Source organism: Amblyomma americanum, chromosome 6 (genome assembly GCF_052857255.1).
Source record: "Amblyomma americanum isolate KBUSLIRL-KWMA chromosome 6, ASM5285725v1, whole genome shotgun sequence".
Classification (NCBI taxonomy): Eukaryota; Metazoa; Arthropoda; class Arachnida; order Ixodida; family Ixodidae; genus Amblyomma; species Amblyomma americanum.
Window position 1 is genome coordinate 8,756,782 of NC_135502.1, and position 18,772 is coordinate 8,775,553.

General features: G+C 46.9%; 1 protein-coding gene across 1 annotated transcript in view; it reads right to left on the bottom strand.

Annotated features, from left to right (window-relative positions):
* Positions 1-2,049: 2,049 nt before the first annotated feature.
* LOC144136258 (glycoprotein antigen BM86-like) overlaps positions 2,050-18,772 on the bottom strand; it is a 47,631-nt gene continuing 30,908 nt past the window's right edge. The window contains exons 12-16 of the mRNA XM_077668457.1: positions 17,193-17,332; positions 16,342-16,512; positions 14,499-14,640; positions 4,490-4,533; positions 2,050-3,733 (exon numbers count right to left, since the gene is read on the bottom strand). Of these exons, the coding sequence (XP_077524583.1) occupies positions 3,603-3,733; positions 4,490-4,533; positions 14,499-14,640; positions 16,342-16,512; positions 17,193-17,332 (628 nt within the window). The 3' untranslated portion in view covers positions 2,050-3,602. The remainder of the gene's footprint in view (positions 3,734-4,489; positions 4,534-14,498; positions 14,641-16,341; positions 16,513-17,192; positions 17,333-18,772) is intronic.

An 18,772-nucleotide genomic window follows, 5' to 3' on the forward strand; every position in this document is an offset into this window, starting at 1 on the left:
CTGTGACCAAAGCGAAAGCGAGGAGGTCATAAACGAGGGAATGAACTTTAAGGTTTGTTTTCTGATCTTTCACATTTTCTGCCATTGGCATCACGCACACCTTCGTAATTTCGTAACGCATGAAGACAGAAGGATTCTGTTTACCGCAAATGATTCCTGAGACATTGAGGAGTGTAATAAATCTCTAGAATTTTTTTCCTACACGTGCAGAACTGTTATTTTTGTAAGAAACGTTTTCATGTAACTATGCATGCATAAGTACTGATCGTATAATAAAGTACTAATAGCGCAATCATACAAAACAGGGCTTTGTGAACAAGAGGGCGTAAAAAAAAAATTGCGCACTTCCTACTCAATTATTTAAGACCTTGGGGCGACTTGACGAGGGTGTTAATATTAATTACCCAAGGACTGCACAAGGTATAGCTAAAAATAAAACGCATTACTGAAACTAGCGTAGGAATTTCATATTCGCACCAAGTTTAGTTAGATATCACATGCATAAATAACGAAAACACTTTTCATTCCCGCGGCCCCTCTCAATTTCGCTACGTGTTTGTTAATACCACGCCTGCAGCTGCTTCTTTCCAAACAAGCTTCGCGATCATGTACTACGTCATGAAACATGACACATTAATGATGCAATGAAAAAGCATGCGGCTTTTAGAACACTTAAGGTACGTAAGGTACGCACGACAAAGTGACCGCGCAAGATTGACACAACAAACCAGACTTCTTTCTGCTCGTATCAAATAATTACATCAGTCATATTAAGAAACAGTTTCAAGTAGATATTAAATGCCATAAAACGCGCCGTTAAAACATGCTCTGTTATTAACAAAAAAACGCATTCCTTGGTGGCGAGGGAATCTGCCGGCGCCCCGTGCACACCGGCTCAAGTTGATAAATACGTGTGCAGCTGCATATGTGCTTGTTTTGCTTGCGCAGTTATAAGCGTACTATGCTGATGTTCAGGTGAATGACCGCAATAACTTGCATGCTATTAAGTACATTGAGTGGCAGTGCCGATCGACTCCCGTACTTCGCGCTTTACTACCGCGGCCCATTCCCTGTTAGCCAGTTTCCTAATGCGTTATTTATCTCCGAGAAACCTATCGAGGCTAATTTAAATTTCCTTTTATGCTACTACGCGGATCCAACAGTGACGCAGCTGGACAATACATGCTGCTTCCGCAGCGCGCAGGCATGATGCAGCCGCCGGTAGCTGCAGCGGCTGCGGTTGGCACGGGCAGGCGGAACTTGTTTTGCCTGCCATGCGAAAGTCGCTGCTGACATCAGCGGCACCGCATCATCGTGACGTCGTGGGGTGAAGGAGGTCTATAGGGAGACATTGATTAATGCGCTTAGATTTCAAAGCGTGACCAAGGCGCTGAGAGGCGTTGTTCTTTAGGGCTGTGGACTATCTATAAATTTGGGTGTGCCGACTCTGTTCTACGTGTCTCATTGAGTTTATTAAACATGAGAACAACCACAGAGCATGCTTTCTGTAGGCAGTGCATCTCTCTTCACCTTCACAAAAACGCTCTACTTTTTACATAATGTTTTAATGCACTCCTGTTTAGAGAAAAGTGAGTACTAATTCATAATTTTATGCTATCTATACACAGTGTAGAATTTTTATGATGTTCATTTTTTGCAAGCAACTAACACCTGGTTTTACAAGTTTATGTTAATCATGCTCATATAATCCCAATCACTTGCGAAAAATTTGTCATCCTGAGATCATTCAATGTAAGTTGCTGGAACATTTTGCCCTTAGACGCCCTTGTACCAACAATTCATATCAATCTTCCTTTAAGAATTAAGTATGGAAAATTTGGGGTGGTTAGATTGTAGGTACTTCGCTCATTATTACTATTGGGATGAAGGCAAACTGCAAGAACAACGAAGAAGTAGGATTTCTGTGCACGTTAAAGAACCCCGATTGTGCACGTTCATCGCCACCTGTCTTCTATAGCGTGCCTCGTGACACGCTAGTTCAGTTTTGGCCCGTGAAGATCACTCAGTAAATTAGTCAGTAAACGCAAACAACGCAAAGAAAAATTTATTTGTGGGCTTTGCTACATCAGCACACTAAACAACGCTGTAGGCCGTCGATGCTGAGGATTGCATAAAAACAATTACGCGCCACACAGACACAGTAAATAGGAAACTGCCCGAGGAACTTCTGTTGGAAAATGCATCGAAAGTAATCCGGGCGTCATACATCGAAACAACAATGCCCGAGGAGAATTGTGCTTACAAAAAAAAAAATGTTGTCACACCACAATCTTTCCAGCTGTGTCAATTTACAAATAAAGGCGTATGGCATGAGCACAATTGGACTAGTTCTTGCGTTCTGCTAACGTTCGCGTTTTAAATCAAGCATTTTCTCGGCGACCGCTCGGTACTGCGTAGTATCTTTCGCAGAATATTCAGGAGACTCGTATTGCAATGCAAGGTCACTGAGCTGAAATCTAGCGTCACTGTACGTTCAGTGGAATGTTAACAACCTTGAAAGAAACTCTTTGCAAATGAGGGTCAAAGTGAAAAATACGATTCAAATGCGGGGATAAAGGAACTTCCTAAATAATCTATATTTGGCACTAAACGTGTATTACTGAAGATATTGCATAGCTTCTCACTAGATAAACATAACACAATTTGCAGTGTTAGCTTGCCAGGAATCATTGCTTAAGGCAAGAATTCAATGTTAACTAATGAGAGTTCTCCTGGAAAGCAAACGAAACATAGCAACAGCATCAAGGAGAAAGATGACGCACAGATGAAATACACGAGAACGTATAGTACATATATTTCGTTTATGTTATAAAAATTTTAAAATAAATACCTTGTGTACCTTAGTATGCAATCTTTGAATAGCACAGGTCTTCGAAGTAGATCTCACAGGTACTAAGTAACATTTGCCAATGAAAAACATTGGGAACGCCACACTTACATGCCTCCATCATGCAGTTGTTCTTATGCGTTCATTACCAAAGTGACTAGGAATTGCAATGCGCCCCCATCGTACCCTATGGCAAATATGTTTTTTCTCTGATTTACAAAGTTATACAGAATAGACAAAAAGTCAAGGAAACAAAGAAAACATAGGAAAATGTTTTTTTTTTCATTTCTTGTGGTAATGCTGTCATAACAGGGGCCTCAATTGCATTATTTTTTAGGTCGAAGATAATTTTTCAAGGAGTACAAGAGGAGACAGGTATACATGCTCAACTGCATTATTTTTAGATCGAAGATAATTTTTCAAAGAGTACAAGAGGAGACAGGAAACAAAGGAATACCCACAACCACCTCTTCTCCAGTTCTATCAACCAGGCTATCTGGTCAATAGCTACAAAGTTTTTGACGTAGCTGCGCGATGTAAGTAACACAGTCGGTTCATGCAAAAGTGCAGAAATTGTGTGGAAACTCTAGGCCACAAGAATGTTTCTCAGCGATAGGTTTCCACATAGAAGTGATCCGTCATGACATCGACATGTCCGTGATCACTGATGGCTGCATATGATGATTCATTCAGTCTTTGTGGGATCGGTGAACTTTCATCACTGAACCTGAGTGATTTCCAAGCTGAACTGGCATCAGGCTCTCACCGCAGCTGTTTCGTTTTCGGTGCCGTGCGTCATTTGTGCCCTTCCGTTTGAAACCGGAGTCACAAGGTGCACAGCTGCCTCTTGTTCGTGTGAAGAGTGCCGTTGCGATGCTGGTCGAGCTATTTTGAAGGAAAAGCATAGGTGCACACAAAGCTACATTAGATCACTGAATGTTTGGTTCTTCTTATTCTGTGTATTAAAGCCTCTTACAAAGCAAGTCATTTTTGCCTGTCCGTAAATGCTACAGAACTGAACTGCCATAATTCTCGTCATTTTTGCAGTAAAGAGGCTATATATCAGTAACAAAGAGAGGGATTCTTACGTACGCTTTAATACGTAAGTTTAATTTGCCGTTGGCCAAGCTCTAGCCCTGACCTGTTTGGATGTTCCTTCAGCACGTACTTGTAGGCGTGTGCGAATACAGTGTTCTCCTCAGATTAATAACTTGAGGCTTTTAAGAGCGTTTCATAGCGACCTTTACCAGCTAACTCAGCCGTAACTTTTGTCGATAGAGATCAGGAGACTAGTTGAAGAATTTTTTTTTTCTTCGGTGACAATTAGAAGAAAGTCATGTACTTCACTTTTTGAGAACCAGCCGCATTCTTAATCCTTATTCCAACGCGGGCGTAAACACCAACAGTTTTATGCAATTATTACTCACGTGGCTGGTGGTGTCGACTGCTTTAAATGAATTCATGCACAATTATCTTTCTTCACCTAGCTTTAGAACTGATCGAAAAATTTTTGATAGCACCTAAAAGTAGGTTTTGTGATGAAGCCTGCGTTTTTAGACCTTTTTACGCCTTGCAGAAATGCATGTCTGTATGTGTGTGCGATATTACGAGGAAAATTCTCGCGAACTTTTAGCTACTTACCTCTGAACCTTACCCCACCACACCTTGGATCTTCAGGAGGAAGTCTGAAAGAAAGGATGAACGAACAGGTTTTAGTGGAGAAACGTAATACAAAACTTGTTCTGCAGGAAAGGAAATGGCGCAATAACTGTCTCACTACTCGGTCGAGTTCTCAACCGCGCCGTGTGGGCAAGAAGGAAGAAGGCAGTGAAAGGAGAAAGAGGTGCCATAGTGCAAGGCTCCGGAATAATTTCGACAACCTGGAGATCTTACACAAACATGGCACAGCACACGGGCGCCTTTTGAGTTTTACCTGCATCGAAACACGTGCCGCCGCGGCAGGCTACGGAGGAGTAACTGCAGTAGCACCAGGTGTGTATTGCTAACTCTGATAAGACTCGTAAGGGCGGATAAACGCTCTGCTACCCTAAATGCGGCACTAGGAGATTAAATTTGTTGCACGTCTTGCCAAGAGGGTACTCAACTTCGTTTAAAAGACGCATATGAATTTGTTCTTTTTTAAATTCTTGGCTCTCGAGTGAATACAAACAGCGTTGCGGAGGGTTCTTTCACCCAGTAATTCCGACACGCTTACACTTCAACGCGACAGCGTTAAGGAACCTGTGCAGCGCGAACCCCGGTATCGGTGGCGTTAGCGTGTCGAGAAGAGCAGGTGGCTGGTCACGTGACCTTGTTATGTCATCACAACCTGCCCATCGTGGCAGGCGGAAACCCGTCCACCGTATTGTGACAAACTGCCTGCCGTGATAGGCGGAAAATTTATTGATTGGTCGCGGGCGGTGGAGAGCAACCAGGGGCTCCAAGACCCCCCCCCCCCCCCCCCCCTTCCCCCGGCGACTGTGTTTAAAATGCTCAAGACGATGAAAAGACAGGCGAGTTGGTGATACAGCTTCTGGAAAAATAGCGCGAAAGACGAGGACAGCAAAGAAAGGCTATCTGCCGGGGCAGTGCCTTATCGCTTAACCTCTGCACCTCAGCGGGAGTAGAGTATGAGGATTCTCAGCGATCTATGAATGTAAAGTAGGGAATGTTCAATTCCGCATAAAGGGGCATGGATGGAGCGCGTGCGCGGCAGGGATGTGTAATGCGTTCGCATTGTGCTCTAAAAAGCAGTTCAGCGTTATGTGATGGTAAAAAAGAACAGTGCCCGCGTCTGCGAAGTGATCCTCAAAGAGGGCTCCAGGCCGCTGAAGGGGCCGTTTAACGCTTTCGTGTCGAATTAAGGGGGGAGACGGCTCTTGGAAGCTAAAAAATCGCGAAAAAAATCGATTTTTCAAAAATGAAATTTTAGAAATCTGCAGCTGTTTCTCTACCAGCCTGTGAATTTTCTAATCTCCAGAGCCAATATTTGAGCTGTAAAATGAGGATAAAACTTCGACCCGAGCTCTCTCTCGGCAGATTTTCGCGCAATAATGGGGCTTTTTCCGCGACATCCTATTATGGTTTCACTGCAGCGATCGCGGCCATCTTGGTTTCATTTGGAAGAGCTGCTTTTCGTTTTGAATTTCGCGCAGTTGCTGCTCTTTTATGCTTATTGGATGAGGGAGAAAATTCCGCCAAAAAGCAGTCGCAACGCGCGATGCTATTCGCTAGTCGGTGCACGTGACTGAAAGTTGCTATCTGATTGGCTGAAGGGTCTCGTGTCGTCTGCTGGATGCGTCTGTTGAGCGCAAGCGGTAGCCATCTTACCAAGGTGTGTTCGCTGGTGCATCTCGCGACGATGTCAACGCCGGCGCCAAAGTTCCGCACGACTCACAGATATGGGAAAAAGAGGAAAAAATCGCTTATTAACAACCTGAAGAAGAGCGCCACGGTCACCTCGAGCACTGCGGACACCTCAAGCGCCGTGGATACGACTCCGCCAGCAGATCGGGAGGTGCCGTCCGAGCTAGGCCTAACAGCAGATGGCATCAGCGGCAGCAACAGAGCGCAAGGCAGCGTTCTTCGGTGGAATGGGAGACTCCGCAAGTGCCCCACCCAGCGATACCTTCTCCATCGTCAGCTTGCGTTTCTTGAACGAGATGCTCGCGTCAGTGAAGTGCAAAGTATGCAACGGCGACGTGACGATTGAAAAATCCGACAGAGAGTACGGCCTCGCCGCCAAACTGACCCTGACATGTGAGAACTGTGGCGACATTTCATCTCGATGGAGTTCGCCGCGTGTGGAGACCGACCAGACAGCCCGTTCGTGGTGAACATCCTCGCCGCGCGCGCGATGCAGTCAACGGGAAACCAGCGTGCCGCGTTGAATGACATATTTTCGGTGATGAATATTTCCCACCGCGGTCTGCATTCAAAAACTTGGCAGAAATACGTCAAGAAAAAGTTGACGCCCGCGGTGGACCGTGCGGCTCAGAAGTTGACTTCCGACTGCGCGCGATCAGTTCGGGAAGTTTACACAGAGTTGAATTTCGGGAATCCGGGAAACGTCGCGGTGTCATTCGACGGCTCATGGATGACACGTGGGCATTCATCGCACATCGGCGTCGGAACTGTGATTGAACTGTTCACAGGGCTTGTTCTTGACTTTGTTGTTCTGAGCAATTTTTGCGCCGGCTGTGAGCAGGGCCCCAAGGAAGACGACCCGGCGTACCCATTGTGGAAGCAGAGCCACATCTGCCAAAAAAACACATCAAAGAAGGCTGGTGAAATGGAGGTTGAGGCTGCCCTGATCTTATTTCAGCGTTCCCTGCAGCAACACAACCTCCGTTATACCACAAAGCTGTCTGACGGAGACAGTCGCACGTTCCCCGCTTTGGAAGAAGCTGAAGTGTATGGATATATTGAAATCCATAAGGAGGATTGTGTGAACCACGTGCAGAAACGCATGGGCAGCGCACACTGAAAAAGCGCCATTCCAATCACTCTGGTCAGACAGACTACGTCCCAGGAGGCTATTAGGTGTCTGCTAATGCCAGTATGTGAATAAATTTGAAGTACTTTGCCATAAACAACACTTCACTTGTTTTTGCTGTTTTTCTCAAAATGGAAATTTTGGACTCGTAGCAAATCCCAAATTAGCATATCTCAGCATATATGGCAGATAGAACCACAATTATTTTTTTAGCACGTAGCCATATGTGTACACTAGGCAATGTTGGGAGCAGAATTTGTAATTAAAGTTCACAAATTTTTTAATTTGCCCTATTTCTCGATTGCAAGTTAGGCACTATTTGTACCTTGAGTTTCAATGTCTATAAAAATTACTTATGACGGTAAAATCAAAAAACAGTTTCCAACATTTCATTCCTTTTGGTTTGTAGAACCTAACAAAGTGCAATTTATTACCTTTTTAATGTGCTTTTTCTCTTAATTGTACTTATTAATAAAGGGTATTAATTAAGTGTATCTCAGGAACTAATCAGCCTATCATGCAACCAATGACATTTTTGGAATCAGCACAAAAAATTAGTCAAGGGTGTGTAATTTGATTAAATTTGGCGCAGAAACAAAAATCTTTTCTCCAAGAGCAGTCTCCCCCCTAAGGCGGAGCTTAAGTGTCTCTACAAGGTTTTCGCAGTCATGTTAAGAATTCTGGGCCAAACTTGCAAAGTCCTGCATGAATGTTCGCCAGTGGATTCGGGTAGCTGATGGTAGCAACCAGTGCGTAGCCAGAAGTTTTGTTCGGGGGGGGGGGGGGGGGGGGGGCTCATGTTGCAGCGCGGCCTCCTCATAGAATTTGTGCAAGGATCAAACGCAACAACAACTGCATTGCCATTGCCATTGACAATGCCATTGTGTATTAGATAACGCTACGCACTGCCTAGACAAGTGAAATATGTATTTTTAAAATAAAATAATGTATTCGAATGTCTTAAAAATCGTGGCAGACATGACTACAAAACAAAACTCAGCAGGGGACAAGACACAGGAGAGAAGGAAAGAGGACGAGCTCGTCCTATTTGCTTCCCTTCTGTGTCTTGTCCCCTGCTCAGTTTTATGTTTTGTAATCATGTGATACCAACAATCCCCTTATCGTTCACTCGTGGCAGATATAACCGATACCAATGCTTCCAAGTTTTTGCGTAATAATTAAGTAAAGAAAATACCACACGAAGTCTAGAACTATATCGGTCCGGAACGAACAAAGCAGTGCATGCCGCTGATATGAAAAACGTAAAGGCCATGAAATTAGCTCGTAGAGGACAAATATTTTAATGAATGTTTGTCGTTCAAGAACATTCGCATTTTTGTACATATGCAGCGGCCAGGGAAAAATCTGAATGACGTTGTCCTTCGTTACAGTGTACTGCACATGCACAGCAGCAGCTGTCACCTATCATGTATTACGAGTAATTGCACCGAAATTTTAGTCGCAACAGTAAGCCATCTATAGTCCCTTGAAAGTTTGTGCTGGGATGGAGCCCCTTGCGTTACATGACTCCAGGTTCATGGGAGTTGCCACGAAATCCAACCAGAGTTAGCAATGTTCGCGCCAAAATGTCTTTTCTAGTCTGAGAAAGATACTGTAGGTGGCAAAATTCAGAATGACTTCCGGCGCCGGTGGTTGTTTTGATTAGCGGTGCGTGACAGTTCGAAAAAATTTCGAAGGAGGGGGGGAGGGCTTTAACCCCCCCCCCCTCCCCCTGGCTACGCCCCTGGTCGCAACTTGATGCTGTCCGGTCAAAATTAAGCTGCTCAGACAGCAAATGAAGCGGGTATCGTAACTGGTCTCAACATTTGCCAGAAGTAATCGTGTGCGGATTTAAAGGTCACCTCTCTCTCTCTCTCCTTGAGCCAGAAATTCTTTACGTGCAAACAACACATGAGCCCCCGTTTGATAAAAAGTATTCAATGGAGTCATTGTGGAAATACAATGCGTTAACAGAATCACCCCTCTGTTAGTAGCCTTTAGCACCTACATGAAGCAGTAAGCGAGACAGCAGCCGAAGCGCAAAAACAGTCAGTTCCCGATCTTGCACACGGATATATATGATAAGAATCGTAAGTTTCGCTTACGATATGATCACAGTTCAGTGCACCTATTCCCATTCTACTCCTTAATCAGCCGGGCCCGTGCCATCCTTTTCCTTGTGTAGCACACTGACAGGGTAGAGGGCTGTTAGTTTTAGCCATTTCTTTTCGGTGCTCACGCTTCGCTTTTTTACTGCCAACAGCGAAAAGTGATAAGACCTTGGAATTCGATCCGCAGAAGTGGAGGGCCTTTTAAGTACATCCCGAGAAAAGAAGAAATTTAAGGTGTGCTGCACAAATCTACGAACCTGACTACATGCTTTTCTGTAGGTGTAAGAATTCAGAGCATTATGAAGTCTCATCCTGAGCTGCATTTTCGTTAGCAACACACAGAGTTCTTCTGCACACCCAAACCGCAATGGTGTGAAATATTCGTCTCACATAGTGAAACCAATGCCAAAATGTACAGCTCAAAGAGTTTCTTTGAAATCCGTGGAGTGGTGCTTTCTAGAAACCCTGCCACTCCTAAGCATCGAAGGGGTGAAGACAAGTGTTTTTCTCAACATTAAGAGGTTTCGAACGCTGACGATGAAAAACAAGGCATGTGAGGCCCGGAAGCGAACCCTGTTGGTTATATTGTAACAGTTGTTACACTGAAAAGGAACTGCAGCGGCTAAACCAGGGCACCGGAGAAACGGGCCTACACTTCAGCTTCGTCTACTTCTAGAGGCTGCGATCTCTTTCTTCTTCTACTTCCAATCCTCGTGTCACTGCCCACTCTTCAGGAGCATCGCCCCGATGCGGTGTTACCGTCAGACCGAATAGAGGGGAGAAAAAGTGTACAAGAGGTACACCACGAGTCTGACATCACGGAATATGACTACATGTAGCCGGAAAGTCACTCGGGGGGTCGCTCGTAGTACGGCTTCATTCGCACCACATGCACAACGTCGCTGCGCTTGCCGTTGTGCGATGAACGAGCTGGCGAGGCTGGTGCAACTTCGTACGTTACGTCGCTGAGGCGGCGGACAACAAGGTAAGGGCCGAAGTAGCGGCGCAGTAACTTTTCGGACAGTCCGCGACGACGAACGGGCGTCCAAACCCACACATAGTCGCCTGGGTGGTAGGTAACGTAGCGGCGTCCAAGGTTGTAGCGGTCAGCATCGATCTGCTGCTGACGGTGAATGCGGTGTCTGGCCAGTTGCCGTGCTTCTTCCGCGCGCTGAACATAGGTGGCGACGTCGACAACAAGTTCACTCTCACTGTCAGGGGGGTCCACGGGTAGCATAGCATCGAGGGGGGTGGTAACCTGTCGACCGAAGACTAATTCAAACGGAGTGAACTGCGTCGTCTCTTGCTGCGCGGTATTATACGCGAATGTTGCGTATGGGAGAATTTCGTCCCATGTCTTGTGCTCGATATCAATATACATGGAAAGCATGTCGATCAAGGTCCTGTTGAGGCGTTCTACCAAGCCATTTGTCTGCGGGTGGTAGGCTGTTGTACGTCTATGGCTGGTGTGCGTGAGCTTGAGTACAGCCTGAGTGAAGCGGGCCGTAAATGCAGCTCCACGGTCAGTAACGATAGCTGCAGGAGCGCCATGACGCAGGGCGATGTTGTGGACGAAGAAGTCGGCGACTTCAGCAGCAGTACCGTTTGCAATTGACGTGGTCTCAGCGTATCGGGTCAAATAATCTGTCGCGACCGCAATCCACCGGTTTCCTCTGGTCGACTTCGGAAAAGGGCCGAGGAGGTCTATGCCAATTTGCTGAAAAGGGGTCTTTGGTGGTGCTATGGGCTGCAGAAAGCCGGCTGGCTTCAGAGGAGGAGATTTGCGCCGTTGGCAATCAGGTCGATCGTCAGGGAGGAATTACAAGCCTGCAGCTGCCTCCCAGCGCGCCGTCTGTTACATCGCTGTCTGAAGTCGTCCGGGACGAGGTGCGCCTAGCAGCACAGCAGCAACAACTGCCTGAGATCCTAAGACAGACTGAGGTCAGAACAACCTATGCATCTGTCCTCTGCCGGGCCCCAACGCCAGGCTACGACGTGAATACCGCGACTCACGCAGCGCAGCAGTCTGGTCTTTCCCGTGTGCCTGCTCGACCAGCTTATCAGCGGCCACGGAAGTGTGAAGTGTGGCGTGCACCGGACCGGCGGCCCCTTTGCTACCAGTGTGGTGAGGCGGGACATCTTTACAGGGCCTGCCCGTACCGCCGAGTGGGTCTGCGTGGTTTCGCGCCCGACGACCCTTGCCCCCGGAATGGCGAACGACCATTCGAAATTGAAGCTCATCTGTCGGCCCGTGAGAGGCCTGGGACATACGGTCGCTACGATCCTAGGTCGTCATCTCCGCTGCGTTACCGTTCCCCAAGCCCTCGCCGAGACGCCGGCTACCCTGAGCGGCGTTTTCCCAGTCCACGCCGGGAAAACTAATTCCAGCGATCTTCGGAGGCAAGGCCGCTGCTGTCGGGAAAACTGAAGATCCTCCGCCGCCGATATACCGATACGCTGATTCCTCACCGGGGCAGGGTAGCGACAGCATCCGACAAGCTACTTCTGATTTGCGTGTGACGATTGACGGAGCTGACACCATCGCTTTACTTGATGCTGGGGCTGACTATTCCGTGATGAGCCACACCCTCGCCCAGGAATTGAGCAAAGTTCTGACACCATGGTTGGGCCCTAGCATTCGCACGGCTGGAGGTCACCTCATTAGCCCGGCCGGAAGGTGCACAGCCCGAGTCGGCATCCGCGGTTTCGTCTACGTGGGTGAATTCGTCGTGTTGAGCGAGTGTTCGAGAGATTTGATCCTGGACCTCGACTTTCTACAGGCAAACGGTGCTGTGATCGATCCACACGAGGCGCGAGTCACATTTTCGACGAAGCAAGCCGTGGCGAACAGTAACACAGAAGGCTCAGGAGTCAACGCTCTGCGTATAGTCGAAGACGACGTAATGCTGCCACCACGGTCCAGTGTGCTGGTGTTAGTGAGGAACGACTCGTTTCACGACTACGAAGGTATTGCGGACAGTCACCCTTCGCTGTTGTTCGAGAAGGGTGTGGCTATCGCGAGCGGTCTTGTTGAACTGAATGACGGCTGTGCGACAGTTTTTCTGACGAATTTCAAGAAACAAAATTCAGCACCTCGCCAAGGGAACGGCCGTCGCCTTCCTCGACGACGTGGATAGGTTGCCGAATCTGTGGCCCGTACAGGTGAATCTTCACGACGATGCCGCACCAAGTAACGCCCTTCAGAAGGTTAAAATCAACCCGGAGTTGTCACCTCATCAGAAGAACCTTCTGTCGTCGCTGCTACTTGATTTTAAAGATTGCTTCGCGGCGAGCTCCATGGTCGGACGTACGCCGGTAGCCAAGCATCGCATTGTCACCGATTCGGCCACGCCACCAGTTTGTCAGCGTCCATACCGCGTTTCGCCTAAAGAGCGCGAAGCTATTAGGACGCAAGTCGATGAAATGCTTGCAGACGACGTTATACAGCCGTCAACACGTCCGTGGGCGTCGCCGGTGGTCCTGGTGAAAAAGAAAGACAACACGTTGCAATTCTGTGTTGATTACAGGACTGAATAATGTTACCAAAAAGGACGTATACCCACTCCCGAGGATCGATGATGCCCTTGACCGACTCCGGGACGCCAGGTTCTTCTCTTCCTTAGATCTGAAAAGCGGATATTGGCAGATCGAGGTGGACGAGCGAGACCGCGAGAAAACGGCTTTCGTGACACCCGACGGTCTGTACGAATTTAAGGTGCTCCCGTTTGGACTTTGCTCCGCTCCGGCCACATTTCAACGCATGATGGACACTGTTTTAGCTGGTTTGAAGTGGCAGACGTGCCTTGTGTACCTGGACGACGTGGTCATCTTTTCGTCTAGCTTCGAACAACACTTGCAGCGATTGCGCATTGTCCTTCAAGCTCTTCAGTCTGCACAACTAACGATCAAGCCAGAGAAATGCCATTTCGCCTTCGAGGAGCTCCGTTTCTTAGGACATGTTGTCAGCGCACAAGGTGTTCTTCCAGACCCCGACAAGACTTCCGCCGTCTCCAGTTTCCCACGCCCAACCGACAAGAAGGCCCTCCGACGTTTTTTGGGCCTCTGCTCGTATTACCGCCGCTTTGTTAAAGATTTTTCTCGCCTAGCTGAGCCATTGACTGCCTTGACTCGAGATGACACACCCTTCGTATGGGGAAGTGCCCAAGACGCAGCCTTCGAGGAACTCCGCTGCCGCCTTCAAAGTCCACCAATACTAGCTCATTTTGACGAGAATGCAGAGACTGATGTCCACACTGACGCCAGCAATGTCGGCCTCGGAGCGATCCTCGTACAGTGGCAGGACGGCGCAGAGCGAGTAATCGCCTACGCGAGCCGCACACTTTCTCGATCGGAACGGAACTATTCGACGACCGAAAAAGAGTGCCTTGCCGTCATCTGGGATCTGAGTAAGTTTCGACCTTACATCTACGGCCGACCGTTTCGTGTTGTCAGCGATCATCACTCGCTATGCTGGCTGGCCAGCATTCAAGACCCTTCTGGCCGGTTGGCCAGATGGAGCCTCCGTTTACAGGAGTACGACGTTACGGTCGTCTATAAATCTGGTCGGCAGCACCAGGACGCGGACTGTTTATCACGAGCGCCCGTGGAACCGGCTACGCAAGACATCCCCGAAGATTGCCCTGTTCTTTGTGCCATTAGCATCTCCCGTATGGCGCAGCTTCAACGAGCAGATTCTGAGTTGGCGCCACTCGTTAAGTATCTGGAGGGTTTGAATTCTGATGTACCTCGTGTCAATATATTTCTGGCAAAGGCTGCACATTAAGCATTGTCACACAGGTTTGGATGCGAGAACATGCTGTGTCTCATGTTTCTACAGTGAGTTGGCTAAACACAAGCCCACAGTTACAGCATAACTTGCCGATTGTGGCCTGGAGACCGCTTGTAGAACTATAGCATTGCGGTTCTTGAGAAATGTTGCTGCTATTCAAAAAAGAAACAGAGTACCGGTCGCTAAAGCCAGTGCAGATAATTTATAATATTTTCAAGCCTGACTGGTTTTTTTTTTCAGGCAGATTTTACTCACCTGTAGTAGCAATGGCGTTTTCGAAAAATTAATACCAAGACTACTGCAATTAAAGCCGCACACAAAACTGCAGCTAAGGAGATCCCTGCAATGGCTTCCAATTTCCATGTCTCTTGGGCACCTTCTTCCCTACGCTCTGCACCTGAAAGAAGCAAAAAATATTATGTGCTCATATAAGCTCTTTCATCAGACATAGGAGGTGTTCCTGACAGCTTGCACATATATGATAGAGGTGACGGGGAACAAATCCCTTGAATTAACATTTCGGAGCAAAATATGACCACCTATAACAAGGCAAGAGCGGGGGCTAGTTGGCGCTTCATTGTGGAGATATCACATGCATAGAACGAGAACACACGAAGAAGCGCTTCGGGGTCTGTTCTCGTTCTGTTTATGTGGTGTAATTTAGCGCGACAGCTCCACTATTACCACCACATTAAAGGTGAAGTGATACTTAACAATATTTACTAAAGCCTTTTACGATAGAGTACAGTCAGGCACTATGCTCAACATCCAGTGCATGTCTTGATTGTAGTGCCCCATTTATTGTAAAGGAAAACGAAAAATGCAATCGAGCGGTAGCTGTTTACCACACTGTTTAAAACTAAAGAACCCTGAAGTGACGCGACTCCAGTGTCGACACCTGTGTGTCACTGATGCTTGTCTTGTATTTGCTGAGAGCTGCAGGTAGGCGAGTGATTTCACTGTGGAAAATTAAAGCAACTACACACAGGGGGCTACACAGCGCTTACTCGCAACTAAAGATTTTTATTCAAACTTCATACTAAGGCTTATATATATATGAATACGGAACGACAGCAGCAGAAAGTTACGAAACAAGAAATGAGCAAACAAGAATAAGGGAGATTTTCACATGCGAAACGAGCCAAGTCTTCGGCACTAAGGAAAGCTTGGGTAAGCATTGCTATTATTCCTTTTTTGGTAGCAGAGGAAAGTAACAGCATTTATTTTAGCTCGGACGTAATTCACGAAGCTGAAGGTAAGCGCACAGGCTTAAGTTGGGAGCTGTAACCGAAGCTTGTGTATGCTGCGTGCGTTGCTCTATCATCTGAGCAACAGCGGCGGCTATCAACGCTTTTATTTTCAAAGACATTTCATTGCGAAAACACTACTTCAGGAGGTCAAATCGGGTCACGAAGTTTGTATGCAGCCTGCCCTCGAAGGTGACCTTAGAAAAATCATAAATAAATAAGATATTGCCGTGACTGGGATTCAAACCCGCGGCGGCGCGAACAGACCAGCTTCGCTGGCCACTGCACGAGAGCTCTATGCTATCGCCGCAGCCGATCACGTCTCGTGTTAAACTGAAACACACTCTCGCGCTGCGCATTCCACATCGTTGTATTCACCAACTAGTATTTCTATCGAGCCAATATCGTCACCAGACGTGCCGACGGCCTAGCAAAGGAAAATCATCACTCAAGCAGGATAAACACATGCTTTCGTACGTCTATACGGTTTAGCTACGTTAAAAGCCTACCACTTTTTTAGTTTCGAAGGTAGTAGGAAGCGACACATCAGCCGCAGTAGCTCTGTTGAGAGCACATGCTAGCGGCACAAAAAAGTTGCTGCCTAAGCTTCCCACCCTAGCACCTCCTCATGGCAAGCCGCTCTGTCTGCCTCTAGCCCACGCAATCAGCAACGGCTGATCGGAGTCCTGGACTGAGGACGCCGCCCACGAGGGCCGGTCTCCCAGTCAGCATTTCTGAAATGAAGTTTTCTGCCACCGCCACCGCCACCGCCAAATGTAGAAGATTAGCATAAATGTGATTGCTTTATTCGTGCACGGTATGCAAAAGACAGTTGCTATAAATGTGCTTACCTTGACATATCTGAAGCTCTAGAAGACCCCGGTGAATGCTTTCGGTAACGTTACCGCCAGAGCAACGAAGCACAAATTGCCCGCCTGCCCCTTTAGTGCAGTAGTAGAGGCCGGAGGAGAGCTGAGTGATATTGTGAAAGTACTGCACGCATATGTCGACAGGAACTGGATCTGTGGAATTCAAATGTTGAGAGTGCAGCAACACGCTGATCAACCCCAACCTGTCAGACTAGCGCAGTTACAACCAACGTGTTGTGAACGACTGCGCAGCTGTTGTTTTTACAACGTTCATCAATTTAAGTGCATTAGACTTGAAAAATAAATACATATTCCTATAATATCATCTCTTTGCAACACACGTACATCAACCGTAAAAAAAAATGATTTGACGTGTCCGCCTTTTTTAACATGTTGTGTATGAGCATCAGGAGGCAGAAATATTATTCCGCTTCACGGACGACGCTCAGCTGGAAGTGTTTAATTAAGGACGACCGAGTGCATAAGGTCGCCCTCGTAAGCGTATACTGCAAACACGTTCACACCTTGTGCACTTTTGTACCGTACAAGGCTTCAGTCATTAATCATAGTTAAACCACTCGGCAAAAAAAAAAATACGACAAATGCCCAGAAAAGCGGGTTTCTAAAGATAGTGATGAGAGCTATCACATTCATGGTCCGAAATCAAATACGAGCCACTTTTTCCTCATGCATCTTTTGCTCAAGTGAGTATTTTGTGCATTGGTCTTTAGTAATTATTCGCTAGAGTTTCACCATTAGACAACGTTTGGTGGACTCTGTCACAGAGCTAATGAAAACACGAAAAATGACCGGGCTTTCAACTTTCTCCGTACCTGACACGCTTCCTTTGACAATACGCAGCGAAGGCGGGAAGAGGCACACTGTTCCGAAAGACACTTCGCAGAGGCGAACCATTCGCAGCACAGGAGATGGAGGCTCGCTGCTGAACGTGACCTCTATGGTCACTGTCTCGCTTTGTAATAAACAAGAGAAAACGAAAACTATATAATTCACAATAGACACCTCAGTTTGTTTCCCTTACTAATAAACAAACGTTCCTTAGTGTCAGGCCCTACGCGATTAATTTATTTTGCATAAATTTCTCTGCGTAGGCCACAGATCCATCACCCTATTCGTTGTGATAGTGTGAACCTTCCACAGCACGGTTACTTCTGTGTAATTCCGCTCACCTAGACTGATGGCCAGGCATATGAAGTCTTTATTTGGGTCTTGCAACGATCAAAACGACATTGTGATGTACCACTAAGTTGCCTTCTTTGCAGTGTCTTTTGATGGGTGACCACGAATTTGAAATATGCAAAAGACTTCACACTATTTTCGTAGTGTCTCTAAATATATATATATTCCATACATTGGTGCCGACTGCATTCTTCACACTGCACGACTTCTCGCTTTCAAAAGCACTTATCGTTCTCAGTAGTCGTGAAACCTGGCAATGTTCGCAGTTCTTAATAGGGATACGCTCGTGCTATCAACGTGCGTGTTCTCACTGCCTAACTTCTCCAGGAACCTATGTAGTGTGAGGTGAAAAGGAACGCCATATAAGTCTAGATCGAGGAGTGCAGGCGACTGCGCAGCATAGACGACTGAACCAACGCCACTTCCTCGATTAAATCAACACAGAAAAAGTCATCAGTTATTGACAAAAAGGAGCATGCTACTCTTTTTCTTGTGATTTTGAGACGGAAAGAATACAGGTATATGGAATCACTTAAGATAAAAAGAAATTTGTAGAGCCAAACTTACCGGCTTAGTACCATCAATCAGCGAAAGCTGATATAGCTTTGGTTAAGCTATTTATCCTTACACTTGGCCGGGGAATCAACATTGTCAGCCTCAAGAGAAAGCCTGGGGTGCTAATGCGAATCAGCGAAATCTGATCTGGCCACCCTTCGCACTCCACCCTCCGTCTCTCTCTTCCATCTCGTATCTTCCCTCTCCCTCCGCTCTAGGTTAACGTGGAGAGGGGATTTTGCTCTCTCCACTTTTCTGCCAACTGTGGCAGGGCAGGTGGCCCGCACCTGTCACGGTTGGCAGGTGGCACTCTGAGTTTAATTGCATTGGTTCAGTTGTAAATAATTAATCCGGTTAAGTAACTAAGGTCTTAAAGGGGCCCCGAAACACATTTTCAGTGCATTGTTTTGTCCGCTGGTCGCATATAATGAGTTGTAGTGATGCTATTAGCATCGGTCGTACCGCGTATGCTCCTGTTTTTAATATTTTAATTAGCTCGCAAAAACAAATTCATGGCGCTGACGGTGTCACCATACAGTGGCGGTTTTTGACATCGGATATGACATCACGGAGGGCGAGCTTTATGATTGGACAAAGAGTAAATATACTGCACATTGTGTTAATAACTAGAGATACGTTTCGTCAAGTTTTTGTGTTC